The 19,081-nt window shown below is 44.0% G+C and overlaps 1 protein-coding gene across 1 annotated transcript in view; it reads left to right on the forward strand.

Annotated features, from left to right (window-relative positions):
- The first annotated feature begins 706 nt into the window (after positions 1-706).
- Positions 707-19,081, forward strand: part of PTGFRN (prostaglandin F2 receptor inhibitor) — a 71,550-nt gene continuing 53,175 nt past the window's right edge. The window contains exon 1 of the mRNA XM_075768892.1: positions 707-922. Within this exon, the coding sequence (XP_075625007.1) occupies positions 865-922 (58 nt within the window). The 5' untranslated portion in view covers positions 707-864. The remainder of the gene's footprint in view (positions 923-19,081) is intronic.

Raw genomic sequence — 19,081 nt, forward strand, 5'->3', positions numbered from 1 at the left:
GGGACATGAGTGGACCCTGCAGTTAGGGCAGTGGGACCAGGTGTGAGGGAGCTTCCGTGCACAGGGTTGGACACGGACCAACAGGCAGCCCCCCGGCTGGGTTTTGTGTGTGGGGACAGAGGTGGGAGTGAGCCCTCCACACCTCTTGTGGGGTGGTTCTACATGCAGGAACCTTGCACCGGAGTGTCTCCGGTGCACCTTGAGGAAAAGGGGCCTCAGCCGACCCCCACGCTGGGGGAACCCGAGTGTGCAAGGACAGCGAGCAGACCCACCACACGGTGGCGGAGGGTCCCGCAGCCGGGGCAAAAGCGGCGCCACGACGGCCCCGCGCGCCCGCAGGGCCCAACGGCCGTTCCCCGGGGGGCGGCCGCTGCCGGTAGCGGTGTTCCCCGCGCCGGGGACCCCCCCGCCCCGGCGAACCCCCTCCCCGCCCGGGCACCGGGGCTTGCCCGGGCCACGTGTGCGGGGCAGCCCCAGGAGGCCTGGGGCAGCCCCGGCCTCCGCGCAGTCCCGCTCGACGAGGTGATCCCCACCCCGCGGCCGGCGGCGGACGGGGCAGTAACGCCCGCTCTCCTCCCCTTTAAGGGGGTGGGGGCCGGGCTGGACCCCCGCACCGCCCCCGCTACCTGCGGGCGGGGGCGCGCAGGGGCGGGCGCTGGGGAAAGTTTGTCTCTGTGGTTGGCTGCGCCGCGCGGCGCGGCTGGTCGGGGCGGGCGGGCGGCTTCGTGTGCTCGCAGGGCAGCGGGAGGCGAGCAAGCGGCCGGCCGGCCGAGGACCGCGCTGCCGCCGGCCCCAGGGCGAGGCGAGCGTGTGCGCTGCTGATCCGCCTCGCGTAGGGAGAGGGACCCGTGCAGCCCTGCCAGCATGGGGCACCGCGGGGAGAGGACGTCCTGCCTGCCTCTCCTCCTCCTCCTCCTGTTCGGTGAGCTGGGGGGTGCGCGAGCGGGGAGGGCGGCCGGGGGGATCCGGGCCGGGCTGGACTAGGCTAGTCTGGGCTCTGCCACCTCGCCCGCAGGTAGCAAGGGAGGGCCGGGCCCGTGGGAGCGGGCCCCTTGGCGGGGAGGAACCGCCCGCCGTGTCTTGCTCGCCTGAGGCACGGCGGAGCCTAGCCGGGGCGCTGCCCTCCGAAGGGCGGCGGGGGGCCAGGCAGCGCCGCCTGCCCGCCGGGCTGTGCCGTCCCCGGCTGGCCGGGCTGTCGCCGCCTTCGTCTTCTCCCGGCCCGCCCGCGGGCGTTAACGGCCGGCGCAGCCCTAACGGCTCCGCAGCCCTCCCGGCCCCCGCTGCTCTCTCCAAGGGCCGGGGCACGGATTGCTGCCGGGGATCTCCCCGAAACTTTAAGGGGCCTTCTCAGAGTAGAGATGGGGTGTTGGGGGTGCTGTCTGGCGTGGATCCCCGGCGAGAGGGATTTCCGCAGGCGGCCGGCGTCCCGCGGTGCGCCGGCCGGGGTAACGTGACGGGGTAGCCGTAGTTGCTGTTACACGACCATGGGCTGTGGCCGCCCGAAGGTAAGGGCGGTGAAGTTTCACCTCGCAGAGCGTGAAGTGACTCGTTCCAGGGCCTGTGAGGTGATCCTTCTCCTGCCTGTTCCACGAGGGGGACTGCAGGAGGAGCCCCCACACCCTGCACCCCGGCAGCAGAAACCCGGGTTCTCCAGGCGCTCAGGTGGCGTGGGGGAAGTGATACCTCTCCTGCGCCCTCCCCTCCTGGCTCCCGGGATTTGGTGCCTCTGCCGTGAAGTTCTTCTCCTAAGAAATAATAGTATAGGTGGTGTTTTATACCGTGTTCACATAATTGTGTAGCTGTCGTTAGCTTAACGTGTGGCATTGTTCCTTACCGGTGTCAATGCCAGGCAGGCAGTGTGCGGAAATAAAGACTGTGGCAAGAACTACACAAAAGGGTGGGTGGTGGGTTTTGAGGTTTTTTGCCTTTTTTCTTTTTTTTTTTTTTTCTCTTCAACATTGGACTTGCAGCATTGTTGCTTAACAGTGTTGCTGAAGTAGCAGCGAGTGTAACTTGAGAACAAGATTGTTCAGGTAAGATAGTTATGCATAGTATTTAAGCAGTTGTTCTCTGTCAGCTCTGTGCAGTCCAAAGTACTTTAGGTGCTGGTGAGTAAGCATGCCTCACAAATTACTACATGCAGTTCTTGGTTCAGTTCTTGACTAATTGCAGGTAGTAAGTGGGAGCCTTTTCCAGATTTGGGGTGGAAGGAGCAAGTAACTAAACACTGCCCCAACCTTACGCTGCAATGCTTTTCTTTAAACAAAACTCTGTTTGCTGATTTAGTTTGTTCTTGTACTTTTGACATTGCTATGACTAATTCTTTTTTTAAAGTCTGCCAGAGCACTTTCGTCATGGTTTAGCTGTTGGATCTTTCATATCCAGGTCCAGAGCAGATAGTTAAGAGTTGAAAAGTTAGCTTCCTAAACCTGGGCTTGTCCCAGTCACTTTCCTGAGACTGCTTGCAGGCATTGAGGCAGTCGGGGCAGAGGGCTGTCTATCTACAAGTCAAGATACTACCACACAAAGGTGTCCACTGTGCTTTCTCTTACTTGCAGCTGAGGTTAGTCATCTGTTTTATATAGGCATTCTGCCAGCTGGGGAAACAGTGAAGAACTGGAAAGAACACCTTTAGCGTTTTTGTTTTGAAACAGAAAGGAATAAATTTTTTCGAGAGAATGGTTTAGTAGGACAAGCAGAAAATCAGGACTCTCAGATACTCAAGGTCATGCAGCAAAAAGTGAAAATTATTAAGGATGACATGCAACAGGAAAGTTGTTTCCTTCTTAATTCCAGACAAAATAATTAGAAGAACTTAAAATGTGCATGCACAGATATCTGGCCGCTGTTCATGATGTGGTTTGTCTGGATGTTCTGAGTTGCCTTTTGGGTTTTTTTTTTTTTTTTTTAATTGGAATGGTGCTGTTAAAATTGAAAGTGCTTCTGTGTGCAGGAAAAAAAAAATACTCTGAACTTTTCAGTCTTACTTGTGTGTGTTGTGGTGTCCCTATCTTCTGATACCATTACTTGGTAGCTTCTATGAGATATTCCAATGTTAAGGGGTTGGGAAGGTGGTGTTCCTCATGCTCTGGATGGGAAAAGTATGCTTCTGTGAACATGTGTTTTCTAGCAGCTCTGTATTAGAGAGACAGGTTGGGGCTTTTGTTAACTAATGTGCTGCAGGTGTTGAGGACTTCTTGTATAAGGAAGGTGGAGGGAAGGAGTTGAAGCATAGAAGAGTTCATCCCTTTTGTGTACTTAGACTTGATTGTTTTGTTCAGATCTTTACGAAATAAACCAGCAAAAGGATGCAAATGGCTGAATTATTTAGCTGTGACAATTAAGAATGTTTTCTCATCCTTTCTCCTGGATCCAGTACAATCTGCCTAGTTAGGAGATTGTGGATCCTGAGATTAATACTTGATCTAGTCTCTCTCTTTTCTTCCCTTCTCTGGTGTGGTTAGATCCTGAAAAGAGAGGGCAGCATTGAGGATATTTTGCACTGCCATTGCTTGGTTTATGTGTGATTTCATTCTGCAGTCAGTCTGCTTAACCTGTGCAATTCTCTGGAAACCTAAACATCCATCCTAGGACAAGACATCGAAAAAATAAAATAGGTATCTGGTGGTTACCAGGGCTCAGACTGTAAACAGTAAGCCTTGCAGCTCCTGGATTTATTTTTTTTTTTGTCTGGTTCTTGTTTGGGATTCAAAGTAAGAATTTCAGTGTATCTGAAGAAAACTGGGTTTTGTTTGAGTGTTATGGGGCTTGAGGATGGGTTTCCCAGAAATGGCCTTTTTCTTACTACCATTGTGACACTCACTGTCTGCTATGATGAAAGTCAGTTCCAGCATGCCAGATCCCCAGGAGCCTTGTGTATACATGAATAGAGTTGTTTCTTACAACTCGTATCTCGAATTCTTTATTGTGTGAGGTTTTTTCTTTCTTTTCCTCAGAAGCTACAACAATTAGTCATTTGAATCAACGTTTAATTCAAGCTCTGCAATAGAAAGCTTTTGGTAATTAGTGTAAGTTATTGTGATCATGAACTTCAAGGAAAAGTGTGCTTTAATCTTTCTCTGCATTTGCAGCTGAAGTGAAAGCATTAGAAAATGGGAGAGCCCCAAGGTTTAGGGCAGGGAGGCAACGTAAGGATGATATCCCACAGAGCGTTCAAGGTGTATTAGAGTGGAATCTGCTTGCTCTTCCCTTACTGGTGCCTGCTCACCTCAGGCGAGCCTAGGGCTGGTGCTGGTGGCCTTTGCCTGCCTGCCGTTGGAAGAAGGCAGGCTCATATCCTCACTGATACTCAGAAAAAGGAGACGCTGACGGCTAGGCGTGCCTATCTCTCTTGTAGCTTTAGAGGCGGTTAAAAAGGCTCACAAAGGCGAAATACGGACAAGCCTGTCCTGGTCTTAGCAGTCACAGACTGCTAAGGCAGTAGAAGCACATAGTGAGCCTTGAACTGGGTTGGTGAGGCACTGAAGGGCAGATGGTGTTGCTGAGGAGGAAGCGCTTTCCGTGTGGTTTTGCCACACTGATGTATTTTCTTAGCATGTAGGCTATGGAAAGATGTGGCAATCAAAGGGTAAGCAGTGTACTGAGTGTTTTTTCCTTTACATTCTGTGTTCTTTTTGGTTAGCAAATGATAGCTTAGTCACTGTTTTTTTTGCTCTCTTGTATCTTTGTAGGTTCCTGTTCAGGGCTCCTTTTTAGGGAGTCTGGGTGCTTTTTCTGAAATTCTTTGACCTTGTTCTCCAGGTTTGTCGATTGCTACATTTCAAAGTAGCAACAGCTTGCTCTCTTTAGGTAGCCTCTGTTGTATTTGGCTCTAATCCCTGAACTGAGGTATAAACCTGCCTGAACAAGATTTGAAGTAAGCAGTAGGGGTCATTTAAAAATGCAGCCACATGCTTGATTAGAGGGGAATGGACTTAAGAAATAATATATATATCCATCCATCTAGCTATAGAAACAAACGTTCAGGGACATTTGAGATTTCAGCTTTCACATCTAATAAACCTATGGGTTGATTTGTTTTTATGTGGTTGGGTTTTGTTGTTGGTTTGTTTTTGGTTTTTTTTCCAGTCTCCATCATCCTTGTCAAACACTTACTTACCCACAAAACAGTAGGGAAATGGTTATATATCTTGGTAAGATACTTTTAGAAAGTGAACATTTCGGTTGTCTGGTTTTAGATGCCTTTCACTGATATATTTCTTTGTGTGGAGTTCTGTATTTTAGAAGGAAGGGAAATGGACACATTATCTGAAAATGTGAATTCTTTCTGATTATGTATAGAAATCAATCGCTTGAAAGTTAAGTTGGAAAGAACTTGAGGAAAACATTACTAACATGAGCTGGGTCAAAGAAGGGGTTATGTCAGGGTCTGTCAAGGTCTCTAGTAGTTTTGAAAGAGATATTAGGTGGAATATAAAATAAGAATCTATATCATAATGCAAAGAAAAATATCTTTTTTTAATACTTTGCTTTTGAGTTTTATTGGGGATGTTGCAGTTACTTCCCAGGCCCCTGCTAGATGTTCTGCTTTCTTAGAAGATCTGCAGTAGTAAGTGGTAAAGTCTTTTCTAGAGACCTGTAAGGGAAAATTGTATAGGGATACAAACGTTTGAATTTCTGTCCAAGAATAATAAGCAATTTCCTGCATGACCCTAGTTCCTAATGTGAACAAGGTGCCCCAAAACCAGATCAAACAAGACAGGGAGAGACTGTAACATAAGCAGTTTTTGTCTGGGTTGTTAGTATCTCCTGCCCTAAAGAAGGAATCAGCTTGTATCAATGAGATATTAAGTTCTCCAATTGTCCAGTTTTTTATCAGTTGATTCTTTAGAAAACCTCAAAATGTAGCTTTCTTCCAAGGCTTGAATACTCGCTGAGAAGGGCTTTAAAAATAATGAGATAAACTTTTAAGACACCTTATGCATTAGGTTTTGCAAGGGGAAAGGTATAAAATCAGTTTCAGACCAAACTGTTTTTGGGATAGGATGATCTGAAAAATAGCCGCTCAGATGCGAAAAGCCTTGAATAACGGTGTTCCAGATCATCAGCATATCTAAAATAAGGTAAGAAGCAAGACAGAAGTTATGGAACTTTTAAAAAGTTTCTTAGTTTTTTGAGTTTCATATCAGAAACTGGCTTATTCATTTACATGTAAGCTTTCATAATTGTAAAGCATAACTGTTTTCTTCTAACTGAAGTCTGAGACAGAAAAAAGGATATTTTTTTTTCCCTCTGGAGTTGGAAGAGGTTTCAAAGCTGGCTTTCCAGTGGAAACCGTTATCATCTTTAACTACGGCATTCTGACTAAGTTTAAAGCGAGCTAGATAGAAGGTAGAACCAGTGTTGCTAAATGCTTTTGAGTCTTGTAAAGTTATAAAGCAGTGTGGTAATGCTGGTAGATTTGAGTTGATGTAATTGCCATGGGGACTGCTTGAAACTTGTGGTAGTGTTGCAGTCAGTGCTCCTTTTCATTACACTAGATGAGGCAAGTTGCAGAGAATGTCTTATGTGACAGGGTCTGAAGAAGCAGCAGCTTGGAGAACAATATCTTTTGTATGCAGCAATGGCAAAATACTGCTGCAGAAATATGAAGAATTGCTGAAGTATTTGACTAGTGATAATCTCTATGGCCAGATGGAATTTGCATGGATGCTCTGAAGGATCTGAACTGTTAGCTGAGCTATGGGAAGAATAGGCAAGTGAGTAAGACACCAAGTCCTGGACAGGATTTCCTTTAAAAAAGGATCTGAGGATGGCTTTTGGAATTAATTGTGAACTTCAGGAATGAGAACTAATTAAAGACTGGAGCTCCCAGGCAAGCTGTCACAGCTGCTGATAGGCAGGGCTGCCAGCAATGCCTGTAGTATATCTGCTTGATACTTTTTGTTATGCGGGCCATAACAAAATGGGCTCTTAAATTGTTTATTATTCTGCAAGACTTTAGGCATTCATGCTGAAATTTTCTGGGCTGGCTGTCTACTACAGGTTGACACTTTTTTCTAGGAAATACACTCCCCTTACACCCCCCCCACCCCCCCAAAAAAAAACCTCCAGTATTTCCAACTGTTACACTTGGGGAGGGAGCAGTGAGAAGTAGCTATTTTTTTTCTTTTTAATTCTCGCATCTTCTGGCCAATTCTCCTGCCTCACTCTTGAACAAATAATAATCTCAGCTGCTAAGCTGAGAAGTTCTAGCACCTCTGTGCTTTAGAGCAAGAGCTGGAAATTTGGCTGGAGAGTTAACTTTGCATCAAGAATGTGGGTTTTGCTATTCTTATGAAAAATGTCCAAATTTGGCCACATTATAAGACTTGGAAAAGCATCAGTTTGTAAATGCTCGGCAGGGAATTAGTTTCAGGTCCCTAGAGAAAGCACTCTGTCATTGCTTTTAAGGTGTCAAAGGATTACAGCTGGAAGTGGGGGGTGGAGAAGTAGAAGCCTCCTTTTTATTCCAGTTTCAGACTTCTGTAAACGTGTTTTGAAGTCCTTTTCTTTTTTTCTTTTCTTTTTTTTTTTTTTCTCCTCTCTCCCCCTTCTGCCAAATTGGCCGATGCTGGAGTGACACGCTGGTCTGTGTGGATCACTGATGGTATCTGCTGTGAGAGTCTGCTACTTGTAGCACACAAAGTGTGCTGTCATCTTTCTTATACGTGGCTTTTTTTAAAAAAAAAAAATCAATGTAAAGTTTGTGTGGTTTTTAACTTCTGTTCTCTGGCTTTGGTTCTTCTCTCAGGCTTTTTTCCAGGTGTCCCCCATTGTCTTTTACTTCATGCTGGCAGTAAAACAACTCCTGCTGCTATAGTTGCAAAGTAAAGAACTTATGCCACTCTTTCTGTTTAACAGGCTTGATTAGTCTGGACTTGCCTTTCTACTGACTTTCTTCAAGATGTGGTTTAGCTATGCTACTTTAGTGCTTGCTTCATGACTGCAATTTGCGTGCTTTCATGTTGCTTGAGTCACACTTTTCTTGCCATATCAGTAGCCATTAAAAAGAGTTTGGTGGAACCATTACTGGGGGTCATGTTGGTTAGCAAGTCCAGTTCTGACAAAAGCTACCTCTGCTTGGGTTTGTTGATCTTAAAAAGAATAATTGCCAATGTACAGGACTTTATTTTCCGTCCATGTTCCACTGTTAGCTCCAACTGCAGAGATTTAGCATCGTGTTTCAGTCTGTCTTTGATGCAATGTGGCTGTGGGGAATCTTTGAGCAGGCTGTAATGGCATTGTTCTCCTACACGCATTAAAATGATTGTTGCAGGAGAGGCATCCACGGGGACCTCTGCCAGCTTCTTATTGATGTGTTCAGTTTCATCTATTGACACACTACCCTTCATTATTACACAGTGAATCCTGTGGCAGTGGAATTTGGTATTAAATCTGCCCTGCAAAAGAGAATTGGCAGGAGCTGCTTCAAAATCTGTGTGACCCCTGCATTTGCAAAGAATAGCTTCTAAATACGGAACAGATGCTGAACTAATAGAGGACGCTTCCTAAATTTTCAGTGTACCAAACATAATAATTCTGAGAAAAATTCAGAATTCACATGATTTGTGAATAATCATTTAAGTTTCAATGCCCTTTTTCCCCCCCATTCATTTATGTTTGAATACAGCAAGTAATACTGAGGTGAAAATAAGCAATTATTTGTTAATGGAAGCTGTTAGAATAAGCAGCGAGGTGTTAGTCTTTCTGTCTGTACTCTAATCCTCTTCTGAGTTCTAGAAGGTGGGAGAGGTGATGTGTCTTCCTTTGTCTTTTGCCATTGCCACAAACTATTTTGTGCTTTCAGAGCACCACCCGTAGTATTTACCCCGATGTTACAACCTCCACCATCTCCCAAAAGAAGTGTTATGTTCTTTAGAAGCCTGGTAATGTACTGTGTATTGGGAGGTGGTGTCAGTGAATGGCATTTATGTCTATGTAAAGAGCCTTTATGTTGTATGTAGAGCGTGCTTGTTCACATTCAGTTCATACGGAGATTTAAATTAATGTAAAGTAATAAGTCTATTGCATCAACCTTGTTTCCCTTTGATCTCAGGGTTTGGTTTTAGACAAGGCATGTTGTACCTTTTGGCTTAGAGAGTTTAAGTGCTTGGAGCAGGCTTCATCAGTGAGAAAAGAAAGACCGTGACAGCTTATCAGAGACAAAATCACTCTGTGATTGTCTGGAGGTGGGAGGTAGCAAAGTAAGCCTGGGTCTTTCATGTCTATCACAAAGCAGGGTTATATGGACACTAAAGCTATTGACTAAACCCTGGTTGCTGGCAACTGTATTGATAGGCACTTGTCAATAGTTGCAAAGCTGCTGACATACCTAGGTTTGTGGTTTGCTTTATTTAAAAAAAAAAAAAAAAGTTGAGAAAATAGCATATATAGCCAGGAGTCAATGGACGCAGAAGTGTGGCTGTTGCTAGAAATTAGAGGTGGGGGAAGGAAGATGAAGAGAGTACTGTAGCAGGACACACTTCCCAGAGAGAAAGGGAGGTGGGGGAATAGCTCGTTTAAGATGGAAGAATATGTTAGAGGTGTGTCTGCATGAGATGGTGGTGTTGGGGCAGTTATCACCAAAAATCAGCCTCGGTAAAAACCCACAAGTTTTTCAAAGGTCTGCAAGCAAATCTTGAAATACCCTAGTTTTCTAAGCAAAGTTTTCTGCTCACCACTGGCAGGTAAATGGAATATCTAATTGTAGACTCCTGCAGAGTTTAAAACAAGGACTGAAGCGCGATGCATGTTGCTGCAGGGTATGCTGTGGCATCTGAATTGATGCTGGTGTCTGCCTCTTGAGTCTGAAAGGGAGGGACGAGGGGGAGACTGCAGTACTGTGAATAGAGTTACTGGGTAGGGATGTCCCTCCAAAATAGCCAAAGAACAAATGAGACTTCAGATGGTACTCATGTTCCTGCTCATGACCAGAGGGTGCAGGGAGTGTGCCTGTTCCAGACTTTGCCTCATAAACCCATAATGATCAGCGGAGATAGGCCAAAGCTACTTAGAAAGGAGCTGTTTAAGGTGATTTAAAGTATTTGTCACTGACCCTCTTGGTGTGAGCAGTCAGCTTTTGGGTTGTATGTATATAGAGAGATTTTTCTTCCTGTCTGAAGCTGCAGAGAGACACTAGTTTTTGCCCAGATGCGCGAATAGGTAACCTGCAGATGGATGCAGGGCAGATGCACTGGGCATTCTGTACCCAGACTTGTAAGGTGGGTCCTTTCCTTGCTTTAACAATTCCTACCCAGAATAAGACACTAGTCCCTTTATACTGCTTTCATGGAACATTCATATGCCATCAAAGTAACTTGCTGGCTTCTCTTTCTTCTGTATTTTCTTCTTTTGTCACACTTCCGGTATTGGTGCATTGGGGTGTGAACTCACTTTGCATGTGTGGATTTGGCCAAAGTCCAGCGTGAATACTGTTCTCACATGAGTGACAGTCTGGGGTCAGCTATAATCCTCCAGTGTCAGGGTTGCCTTCTTGCTGTAGGATCTTGCTTGCAGTCCAAAGGGGGAATTTGGTCAAATGACTGTCATAAGTACACAGATGTTTCTTGGAATTAAAGCCCTACAACTGAGGTTTCCACCTCAGAGGAGGCTGGTAATGTGAGGCATCCTGTGACTGCCACTTGAACTGAGACAATGTGTTCAGAGAAGCTGTTTGGGGAGGTGATCAATCATGGAGCTGCAGGGCGAGCCTTGAAGAAGAGCAGCCTGTGCATGGGGGTGGGAAGTGTTTGGGGGTTTTGTCAGGGAGGAGGCAAGGGCCCAAGCTGCGGATTCTGTGAATGGCATAGTGATGAAAAGCACTTACTTCATGGTGATGATTTTTTTCATCTTGGCCTGGTGATGTAAGGTCTTTTTTGACCTTGGGTGCACAGGAGGAGGGGTAAAAAGAACAAAGTGGTGCTTGGGTACCTGAGTGTGAGGAGAGGGGGCTCATAGAAGATCTAGTAATGTGTCCTGGTTTCAGCTGAGATAAAGTTAACTTTCTTCATAGTAGCTAGTATGGGGCTATGTTTTGGATTTGTGCTGAAAACAGTGTTGATAATATAGAGATGTTTTTGTTACATAGACATGTTTTCCTTACTGCTGAGCAGTGCTTACACAAAGCCAAGGTCTTTGCTTCTCACACCACCCCACCAGCCAGTTGGCTGGGGGTGCACAAGAAGTCAGGAGGGGACACAGCCAGGACAGCTGACTCCAGCTGACCAAAGGGATATTCCATACCACATGATGTCATGCTCAGCATGTAAGGGGCTGGAGGAAGAGGAAGGAAGAGAGGGTGTTGGCAATGTTCGGAGTGATGGCATTTGTCTTCCCAAGTAACTGTTATGCATGATGGAGCCCTGCTTTCCTGGAGATGGCTGAACACCTGCCTGCTGATGAGAAGTAATGAATTAATTCCTTGTCTTGCTTTGCTTGTGTGTGTGGCTTTTGCTTTACCTATCAACCTGTCTTTATCTCAACCCATGAGTTTTCTCACTTTGACTCTTCTGATTCTGTCCCCCATTCCACCGGGGGGAGCGAGTGAGCGGCTGCTGCGTGGTGCTTAGTTGCCAGCTGGAGTTAAACCACAACACAATGACATGTGCTGGACCTCCTTAGGACCTGTGTGCATTAAACGTATTGAAGACCCATTGAGAAGACTCATTGTAGGTTAGATATTCTTTCCCTCTACCTCCTTGCTTAGGTGTCAAACTCTCATATTGACAGGGTTAATATGATGGACATCTTTGGGCTTGAAGCCTTGTGCTGATTGTCGGAGGACAAAGATACCTGATATAAGGGCCCATGCTGTGAATTGATGGTGGAGGACAGCTAGTTGCAGGGAGTTTGGTAATGTGAAGCTAGAGCTTTCTGCTTTTGAGTGTGTGGATATGAATGCAGCCTTGCGTCTACCTTTTGCTGGGCCTGTGTAAAATGAATTACTGGTTTTGCTTCAGTTGAGTGAACATACGTCTGTTGGCCTGAGAAAAATAGCAGCAAGTACTGGGTGGCACTCTGACCAACAAGGTCGCTCCCCAAACAAGGATGAGTGCGCTCGGTTTCTGATACAAAGCAGCCAGATGCATATCGGCTGTGGCTGACACACACACATGGAGGCTGTCAAGGGGACAGCCCTGTCTGTCCTCTTCTTGACTGTTCTGTTTGTGTGGGTGAGCAAAGAACTTTGGCCTTCACACCTATTTGAGTGCTTCTCAGTGCTATTTAACATCACCACTTCCCTCTGCACCTCCCCATCAATTGTTGTTTATACGCACATTATAAGTTTGAAAGGCTCGTGAATTGATGATTGCTTTCAATACATATAGCCAAGGAGATTTTTAACTTGTAGTAATTAATGCCCTACCTTTAAGACCTCCATGTAGTCCTGGATGTATGCCACCAGATTATGACAAGAAATACTCTGATGATTGTTCCTGTCTGGCAAGACCTCTAAATTCCTCACAGGCAATTGGATGTACCCGCTCTACTGTAATTTGATATAAAATTTGCTTCTGAGTGTTAGATTTACCCTGTTTAAACCAGATCTCTAGTACTTCCTCAGAGGCAGTAGTGTGTATAGGTAAGTCGTGCTGGGTTTGGACACTTGCTCTCTACAGATGTGCAAAATGGAGCAAGTATGGCTACCTGTGTTCTTGTTCTCCTGTGGCATTCTTTGGAGACAGTAGGTTCATACACTGAGTGTAGCTTGGATGGTTGGTGGGAGCTTGCGAAGATCTGGCTCTGCTTCAGTAGCCTCTGCCGCGGGAGCCTGAGACTGTCTCATAGGTAGCCTGCCACTAAGGTGGTTCTCCTTTTTCTTAAAAAAGATAGCATGCATGCTTTGTATCTAAATAGATAAAGGCCAGTGAATACCTGCTGGGAAACCTGAATACCACTCATTTAGACAGAATTCTGCTTATCTGGTGGTATATATTGTTGGCATTTTTAGAGTGGAGTCTCTCTCTTGCCCTCTTTCAGAACATCTGTTTCTGTGCATGAAGTCATCTTTTGCCTGCCTTTTTTCCTCCATTTGAATTCACTTCTATCTAAACACTCTTTTCTGCAGCATCAGAAGTATGAATGCCAGCAAGGATTTTGTCAGGTCATCTTGGGTGTTTTGTTCTACAGGAAAGTCACTATGGGTAGAAGCACTGGAGTGTATAGGGCAGAACTGTGAGGGGCTGTGGGACTTGAGCTGAGTTTGTGCTCGTTGATACAGGATGATAGCAAAGGTATAACCGTGCATGTGAAACTTCACTGCATCTGTCTCATAAGAAGGACCTGTAATGCCATCTCTTCTGACTGTATCAGCTGGTCTAATGAAAGATCTCTATAGAATATTGCCTTAGACTACTGTGGTTACTAAATGCTGCTACTAGATTATACAGTTATCCTGTGACTTGAAGTTATAATTCTGATGATGATTTCTGCCACGTGCATCCTGTCACAGGTCCCAAGTAATAGTAAAACTGGAGTTTAAAACCAAGTAAGCTCTAAAAATGAAATAGTTGGCAGAACATTCTTTGAATTTATAGTGATAGTAATACAGAAATTCCACTGTCCATTCTGGATTCACCTCCTCCCTGCCCCCCCAGCATCATCTAACTCTGTTGTACAATTTTTTTTATGTTGAGATAGAAACTAATTAACTAATTGGAATGACTTAGTGTTTTCTTTCCCTGTCCTTTGCCATTTCTGGCATTTAAGGAGGAAATAGGGACAAACATTTAACTAAGTGGCATCTAGGCTTAGCTGGAGCTAGTGAAGTTAGGATGAGGAAGTCTGTCCTTTTTTCTTCCCTTTTACAGACAGAAGTTAAGGAGCCTCATTTTCAACTTTTCCTGCAGGTTGTTTCTTGTAACTCTAGTACTGTGTTGTGGTCCTAGTCTGGCTTTGATGTCATTCAACTGTTGCGCATTTCCACAAAAATATATAAATGTTGAAACAGTCCACAATAGTGATGCTAAATTTGTTAGTAGCTTTCAGTGTTGACATTCAAGGACACAGCTTTTACCTCTGTTGTTGTTTCAGGCTATCTACAGATAACTTATAGCCTTGGCTTACAATAAATGTGTTTGGGTGGGTTTCACTCAGTTTGGGCTAAACAGTGTATAAATATATACCCTTTCTGTAAAAAAAGAGGGTTCTAATGATAATATCAGTTGAGTTTTGCTGTTTAACAGATGATCGCTTCAGTGATAACCAGTTGACTGACCATGCCTGTGACTCTTTCTTAGCAGTCAGCTATACACTTACTCTTTCTTAAAGCGCTTATCAGCTAGGAATAAGAAGTGGTTTTGATGATTTACAGCACCATGCCTGAGAGCTTTCTTTTTCCAGAGATTTTGTAATCTGAATAACATGATGTGAGTACAGCTTTATTAGAATTGTAAACTCCCATAATAATTAGAAGGGAAGAATACATCTGCCAGGCAGATTAATGAAGATGGTTCTTTTCATCAGTAGAGAGATTTTTTTCAATAGGATCTCAGAGAATTCTGGGAGATTAATTTCTTGCATTGAACTGCTAATAGATGAAAGTACAGTAGTGTGAATGGGGCAGGCAAAAATACAAATACCTTAAACAAAACTGCCCAGGGAAAAAAATTACTCAAGTGTTAAACTGTTGTTGGGTTTTTTTAAAACCCCACCAGTTTTCTTTGGCAAAGAGGATCTCCTTTTATGATAAAGACAATGAGTGTTTGGGTTTTTTTTTTTTTCAATCTAGGGACAGATTGGACTTCTGTACTTTAAGACTTCCTAGCAATCCCTTGTCCAAGGCTTATTGATTCTTTGTAAAAGGGCCAAAGTTCCTGAAATAATCTATGTTTTGTCTGGGGAAAAGCAAAACCTGATCTAGTTGCCTGCTTTGTATGCTGCATTTTGACTCCTGGTAGACTTAGGCTATAAAACTACAAACAGTGGAGGCATTTGTAGGCTGCTCTTGCATTGCATTATGGCTGGTGCTCTTCTGCTTGAATTCTTTGACATGTCTTAATTTCATGTTGTGGATTTTAACTGGTTTAAGCTCCTGAGAAATGCTCTTCAGATCATTAATCTCTAAAAAATTGTTCTTATTTCTGCAAAATTAAGTGGGGAAGCAGGGGGTGAGGTAAAAGGAGAGTTGTATAGTTAACTAGAACTCTGTAAATGCTGTATGTACCTTCTTCAATTTAGGTCTTCACCAGCAGCTGGAGTGCCTTCTAGGTACTTTGTTACTTTCTTATAACAGTAATAATACTGATTGCTCTCTACTAATAAACAACCTTTGTTATAGAAGAGTGCTGTTAACATGATTTATGACTGCCATACCAACAAGAGAGCTAAACCCAGTTGATTTTGTGATGTAGTAAAATGAAAAGTGAGCAGGGAGTATAAATAGTACTTTGAAGCTTTAAAGTACAAATTTACAAACAATGAAGAAATTAAGAGAAATAAACAGTTTTGTTGTATTTGTGTGTGAAGGGCTCGTCAGTCTTTTTGTTATGATTCTTAAATTGTTGTGTATTGCTGACATTGGACATGGCTTGATACAGAGCTGGGAGGAGGATCCTTTATTTTTAAACCATCCATTGAGAAGCCTCACTACATGTATACTGCGTCTCTTTCTGAGTATTAATGAAGGCATAACTCCTTGTCTTTTGCCCACTGGGGCTTGGATATAACACTGACTTTTTCAAGCAATGCTGTCTTTTCAGATGTTATCATGACGCATGAGAGCAAGGGTAATTTCCTGGTACCGCACAGAATTCAGTGCCTTTCTTGCTTATCCTTTTTTTTTTGTCAGCATTTGTGAGATAGGCTTTCAGTTCATTTTTGCAGCCCGAGTTCAAGGCCTATGTGCCAAATGAACGCCTCTTGGCTATAGGTTGGTGTGGTACAAATGTATTTCTCATTTCTGTTTTCTTCCTGTTTTTCTTATGTATAGGTCCATGTTTTGTTGTTGTATTCTGAAGGATATGTCGGTTCATATCGTCTCTGGTGCTAAGGCTGGGTGAACAGGTCTCCTTGACTTGACACGGCTTCCAGGATACGTTCTGATAAAGAGACTGGGGCTTGCTCTGCACGTTGGACAGCAATGTTCACGCTCCGGCTTTCAGGGCCTAATCAGAAGTACCTCTGGGGAATATTGGCTCTTCTTGTGCATTGAGTATGTCTCCTTTGTTACCTGGGGGGCATTTGCCCTCATGTGAAGGGGGCAGTTCAGGGAGACACCTGTTAGCCACAAATGTCAAAAGGTGCTTAAAAGGTACTACTAAGAATATTCTCTCACAGTTTAAAAGTGTGGACTGCTAATTCTAGTGTCAGTGGCCAAGTCCATCTACAGCTTTCCAGGTGAATTTTAACACCCTTGACTTTCTAAATTAGTGGTGTACTTTGCACTTCTGTTCTTATGCTGCTCTATATTGTATGCTGGTAGACAGCTGCTGCGTTTGCACTAGACATCATTTCATTTCAGTTGATGTTAAAATTGTTTCTTTGTGTTAATACAGTGGCTGGTGGAGACTTCTGAGACGGTCCGCAGTGCACTATTGCTTTTGTAATGGGTATTTGGAACTTGCAATGTTGTCTTTAGTTCTTATGCTACATATGTGTACTAGTTCAGGATCCAGAAAATGGCATCCCATCTCTGTTAGGATGAAGTTTGGCTGTGGAGTCTTTTGTTCTGTTGAACAATGTACTATGGGACATAACCGTTCTTCCCAATGTAGCAAATGTGAGGATGCCTAGGGTGAATGCAATCTGCTGTCTGTTTCAGTGTAAGCTGATTATAAGTGTTAGTTACTGAATAATTTCAGCACATCCAAGTTTCACTCAAATATTAACAGCTGCTTATTTTGTACATAGGTTGTCTTATTAAATAGTGTAACCTAGAACAGCTCTGCAAGGAGACTGGAGCAGAAAAGAAACAATTAAGCATTTTCCCTCTGGGCATCTTTCAAAAACTGTATTTTCCTCCTCCTGCTATTTTAATGTCGTGTTGGTTCTCTACCCGCCTTTCGCTCTTGTTTCATGCTTGAAAGGATTCCCTCTCTTCTGATTTTTAAGAGTTACTTGAAAATTCTGTGTTGTTTCATTATTTTTTTTTTGTCTTCTCACTGCTGGGCACAGCCTAGTCACCAGCCTGGGTGCCACTGCAGAGCTGCAGTAGTAGAAGGGCACTTCGTCCAAGCTCCTACTTCCTAAAGCTGTAGAAAGAGAGGGAAGGCTAACACCAAAGATCCATTCAGCCTCATGTCTTGCCTCTGACAGTGGCCAAGACCAGATGCCAAGGGAAGAGTGAGCACACCCTTTTACTACCCTAGTATATCATCTCATGATCATCTATAGCTTGGAGACTTCCTAAGTTAGAAGTGGTATCCTCACATTTAACCTTGGATATTTCCTCCAAGAGTTTGGCTCATGGGTGTTGCATTTGGCTGCCTCTGAAGTTTCATCTTCAGAAATGTTCTGGGTGATGGTGCATATTAGCTGATCTCTGACTGTGTGATAACTTTCCCTTTTTATCACCTCCGGTGTTGACCCTCCTGTACACAGCATGCCAATGACAGCAGCAAAGTAAATGCTTCTGAGATACATTTCTTAAAAGTGGGAATAACAGGAAACACTCTAAGATGTGTATGTAAGCATGCTTGTCTGAAAAGTAGTAGCTAATGGCTGAATGCCAAACTTTCCTAAGACTTAAAGCAATAATATGTTGTGATGCAGTCTTTTATTACATGGCTACATGTGGGTTTTCTCAAATGTCTAACAGCATAAAATTCTTCCCAAAAGTGTAAATGTATGTGACATTCTGTAGTGCTATGTGTTACTGTGTATACCAGGGAGGCTATTCAGTATTGGCTATAGAGGTGAGAGTAGATACTACTGCAAATGCTGCAAGTTAATCAAAACAGGTAACAGTGAAAACTTGCTGGCATATAATCTAAAGGTAGAAAAGACTTTCAATTTGTGATGGGGAACATGGGAAGACTGCTGGACTTCTTCAGCCAGGTACTGAATTGATGACCCTTGCTATTTTGTTACTGGAGATAACAAAATACCTGCATTGAATACAGGGCAAGGTTTTCAGAGGTGATGGAAGGCTTGAGGCTATGAACCTGAAACTTTACAAAGAGACTTGGTTTCCCAGAAGGTTAATGCTCAGGATTTTTTGAAAATTTAACTTCTTCATTTCTTGAACTAGCCAACTTTGGTCAGAAGAGTGGAGTGTTTCATTTTTTTTGTGGTGGTTTTTTTTTTGGGTTTTTGTTGTTGTTGTTGTTGTTTTGTTCTGCTTGCTCTAGAAGGTGTAAGTACAAAGGAATTTGTTTCTCTCCAGGCCTGGGATAATTGGGAGTGGAGTTGTACCAGGTGTGTGTCTTGCATGATGGAGTTCAGCTCTCTGCTGGTTTCTGAATCTTTTGCTTGTTGCCCACATGCACATACCTGCCCGTTCCAGAAAGTCTCTTCTTTTTGTCCAGTAAAATTAATCTTCTAGTAAATTAAACAGCAGCTGCATACAATACAATTTCCTTTCACGTGTGAGAACAGCTTTCTAGAGGTAGAATTCAGGGGCATGGACAGCTAATTACACAGCTAATTTGCCTTCAAGCTCTCAGAGGCAGTGAATGCCAGCAAATTTTTGACTCTTGCATGCTTTTTTTGAAAACTTTGGCTGTTAAATTTATTGAGCAGGGATAAGCATCACTGCAAAATGTGGGTGGATTTCATATCCTAGCCATACATTTGTTCATGGCTTAGCTCACATTTGTGATTTAGGGAAGAGTTCGCATTTTCACACTGAAGTTCAAGTTAAATGTGAACAGCCCTTTAAGTATCCTTTAGGAGCACGCAGGCTACATCTTCATTACCATTTTAGTTGGGGTGAGGATTTAATTTCTAAGATGAATCTCCTTACTGTCCCACTTTCTACACATTGCTTTTTACTGTGGAGCAATCTGAGTGTGCAATTAGGATTCCTTTGCATGTAACTGAACCAGAAGTGTCATTCGAGGAGCGTATCTGCTGTGCTTCAGGTGCCCTTGGGTCTTTGGCCTATGGCACCAAACCTGGTCCAATGCAAACCTCCAAACAT

This window comes from Balearica regulorum, chromosome 1, assembly GCF_011004875.1.
Source record: "Balearica regulorum gibbericeps isolate bBalReg1 chromosome 1, bBalReg1.pri, whole genome shotgun sequence".
Lineage (NCBI taxonomy): Eukaryota > Metazoa > Chordata > Aves > Gruiformes > Gruidae > Balearica > Balearica regulorum.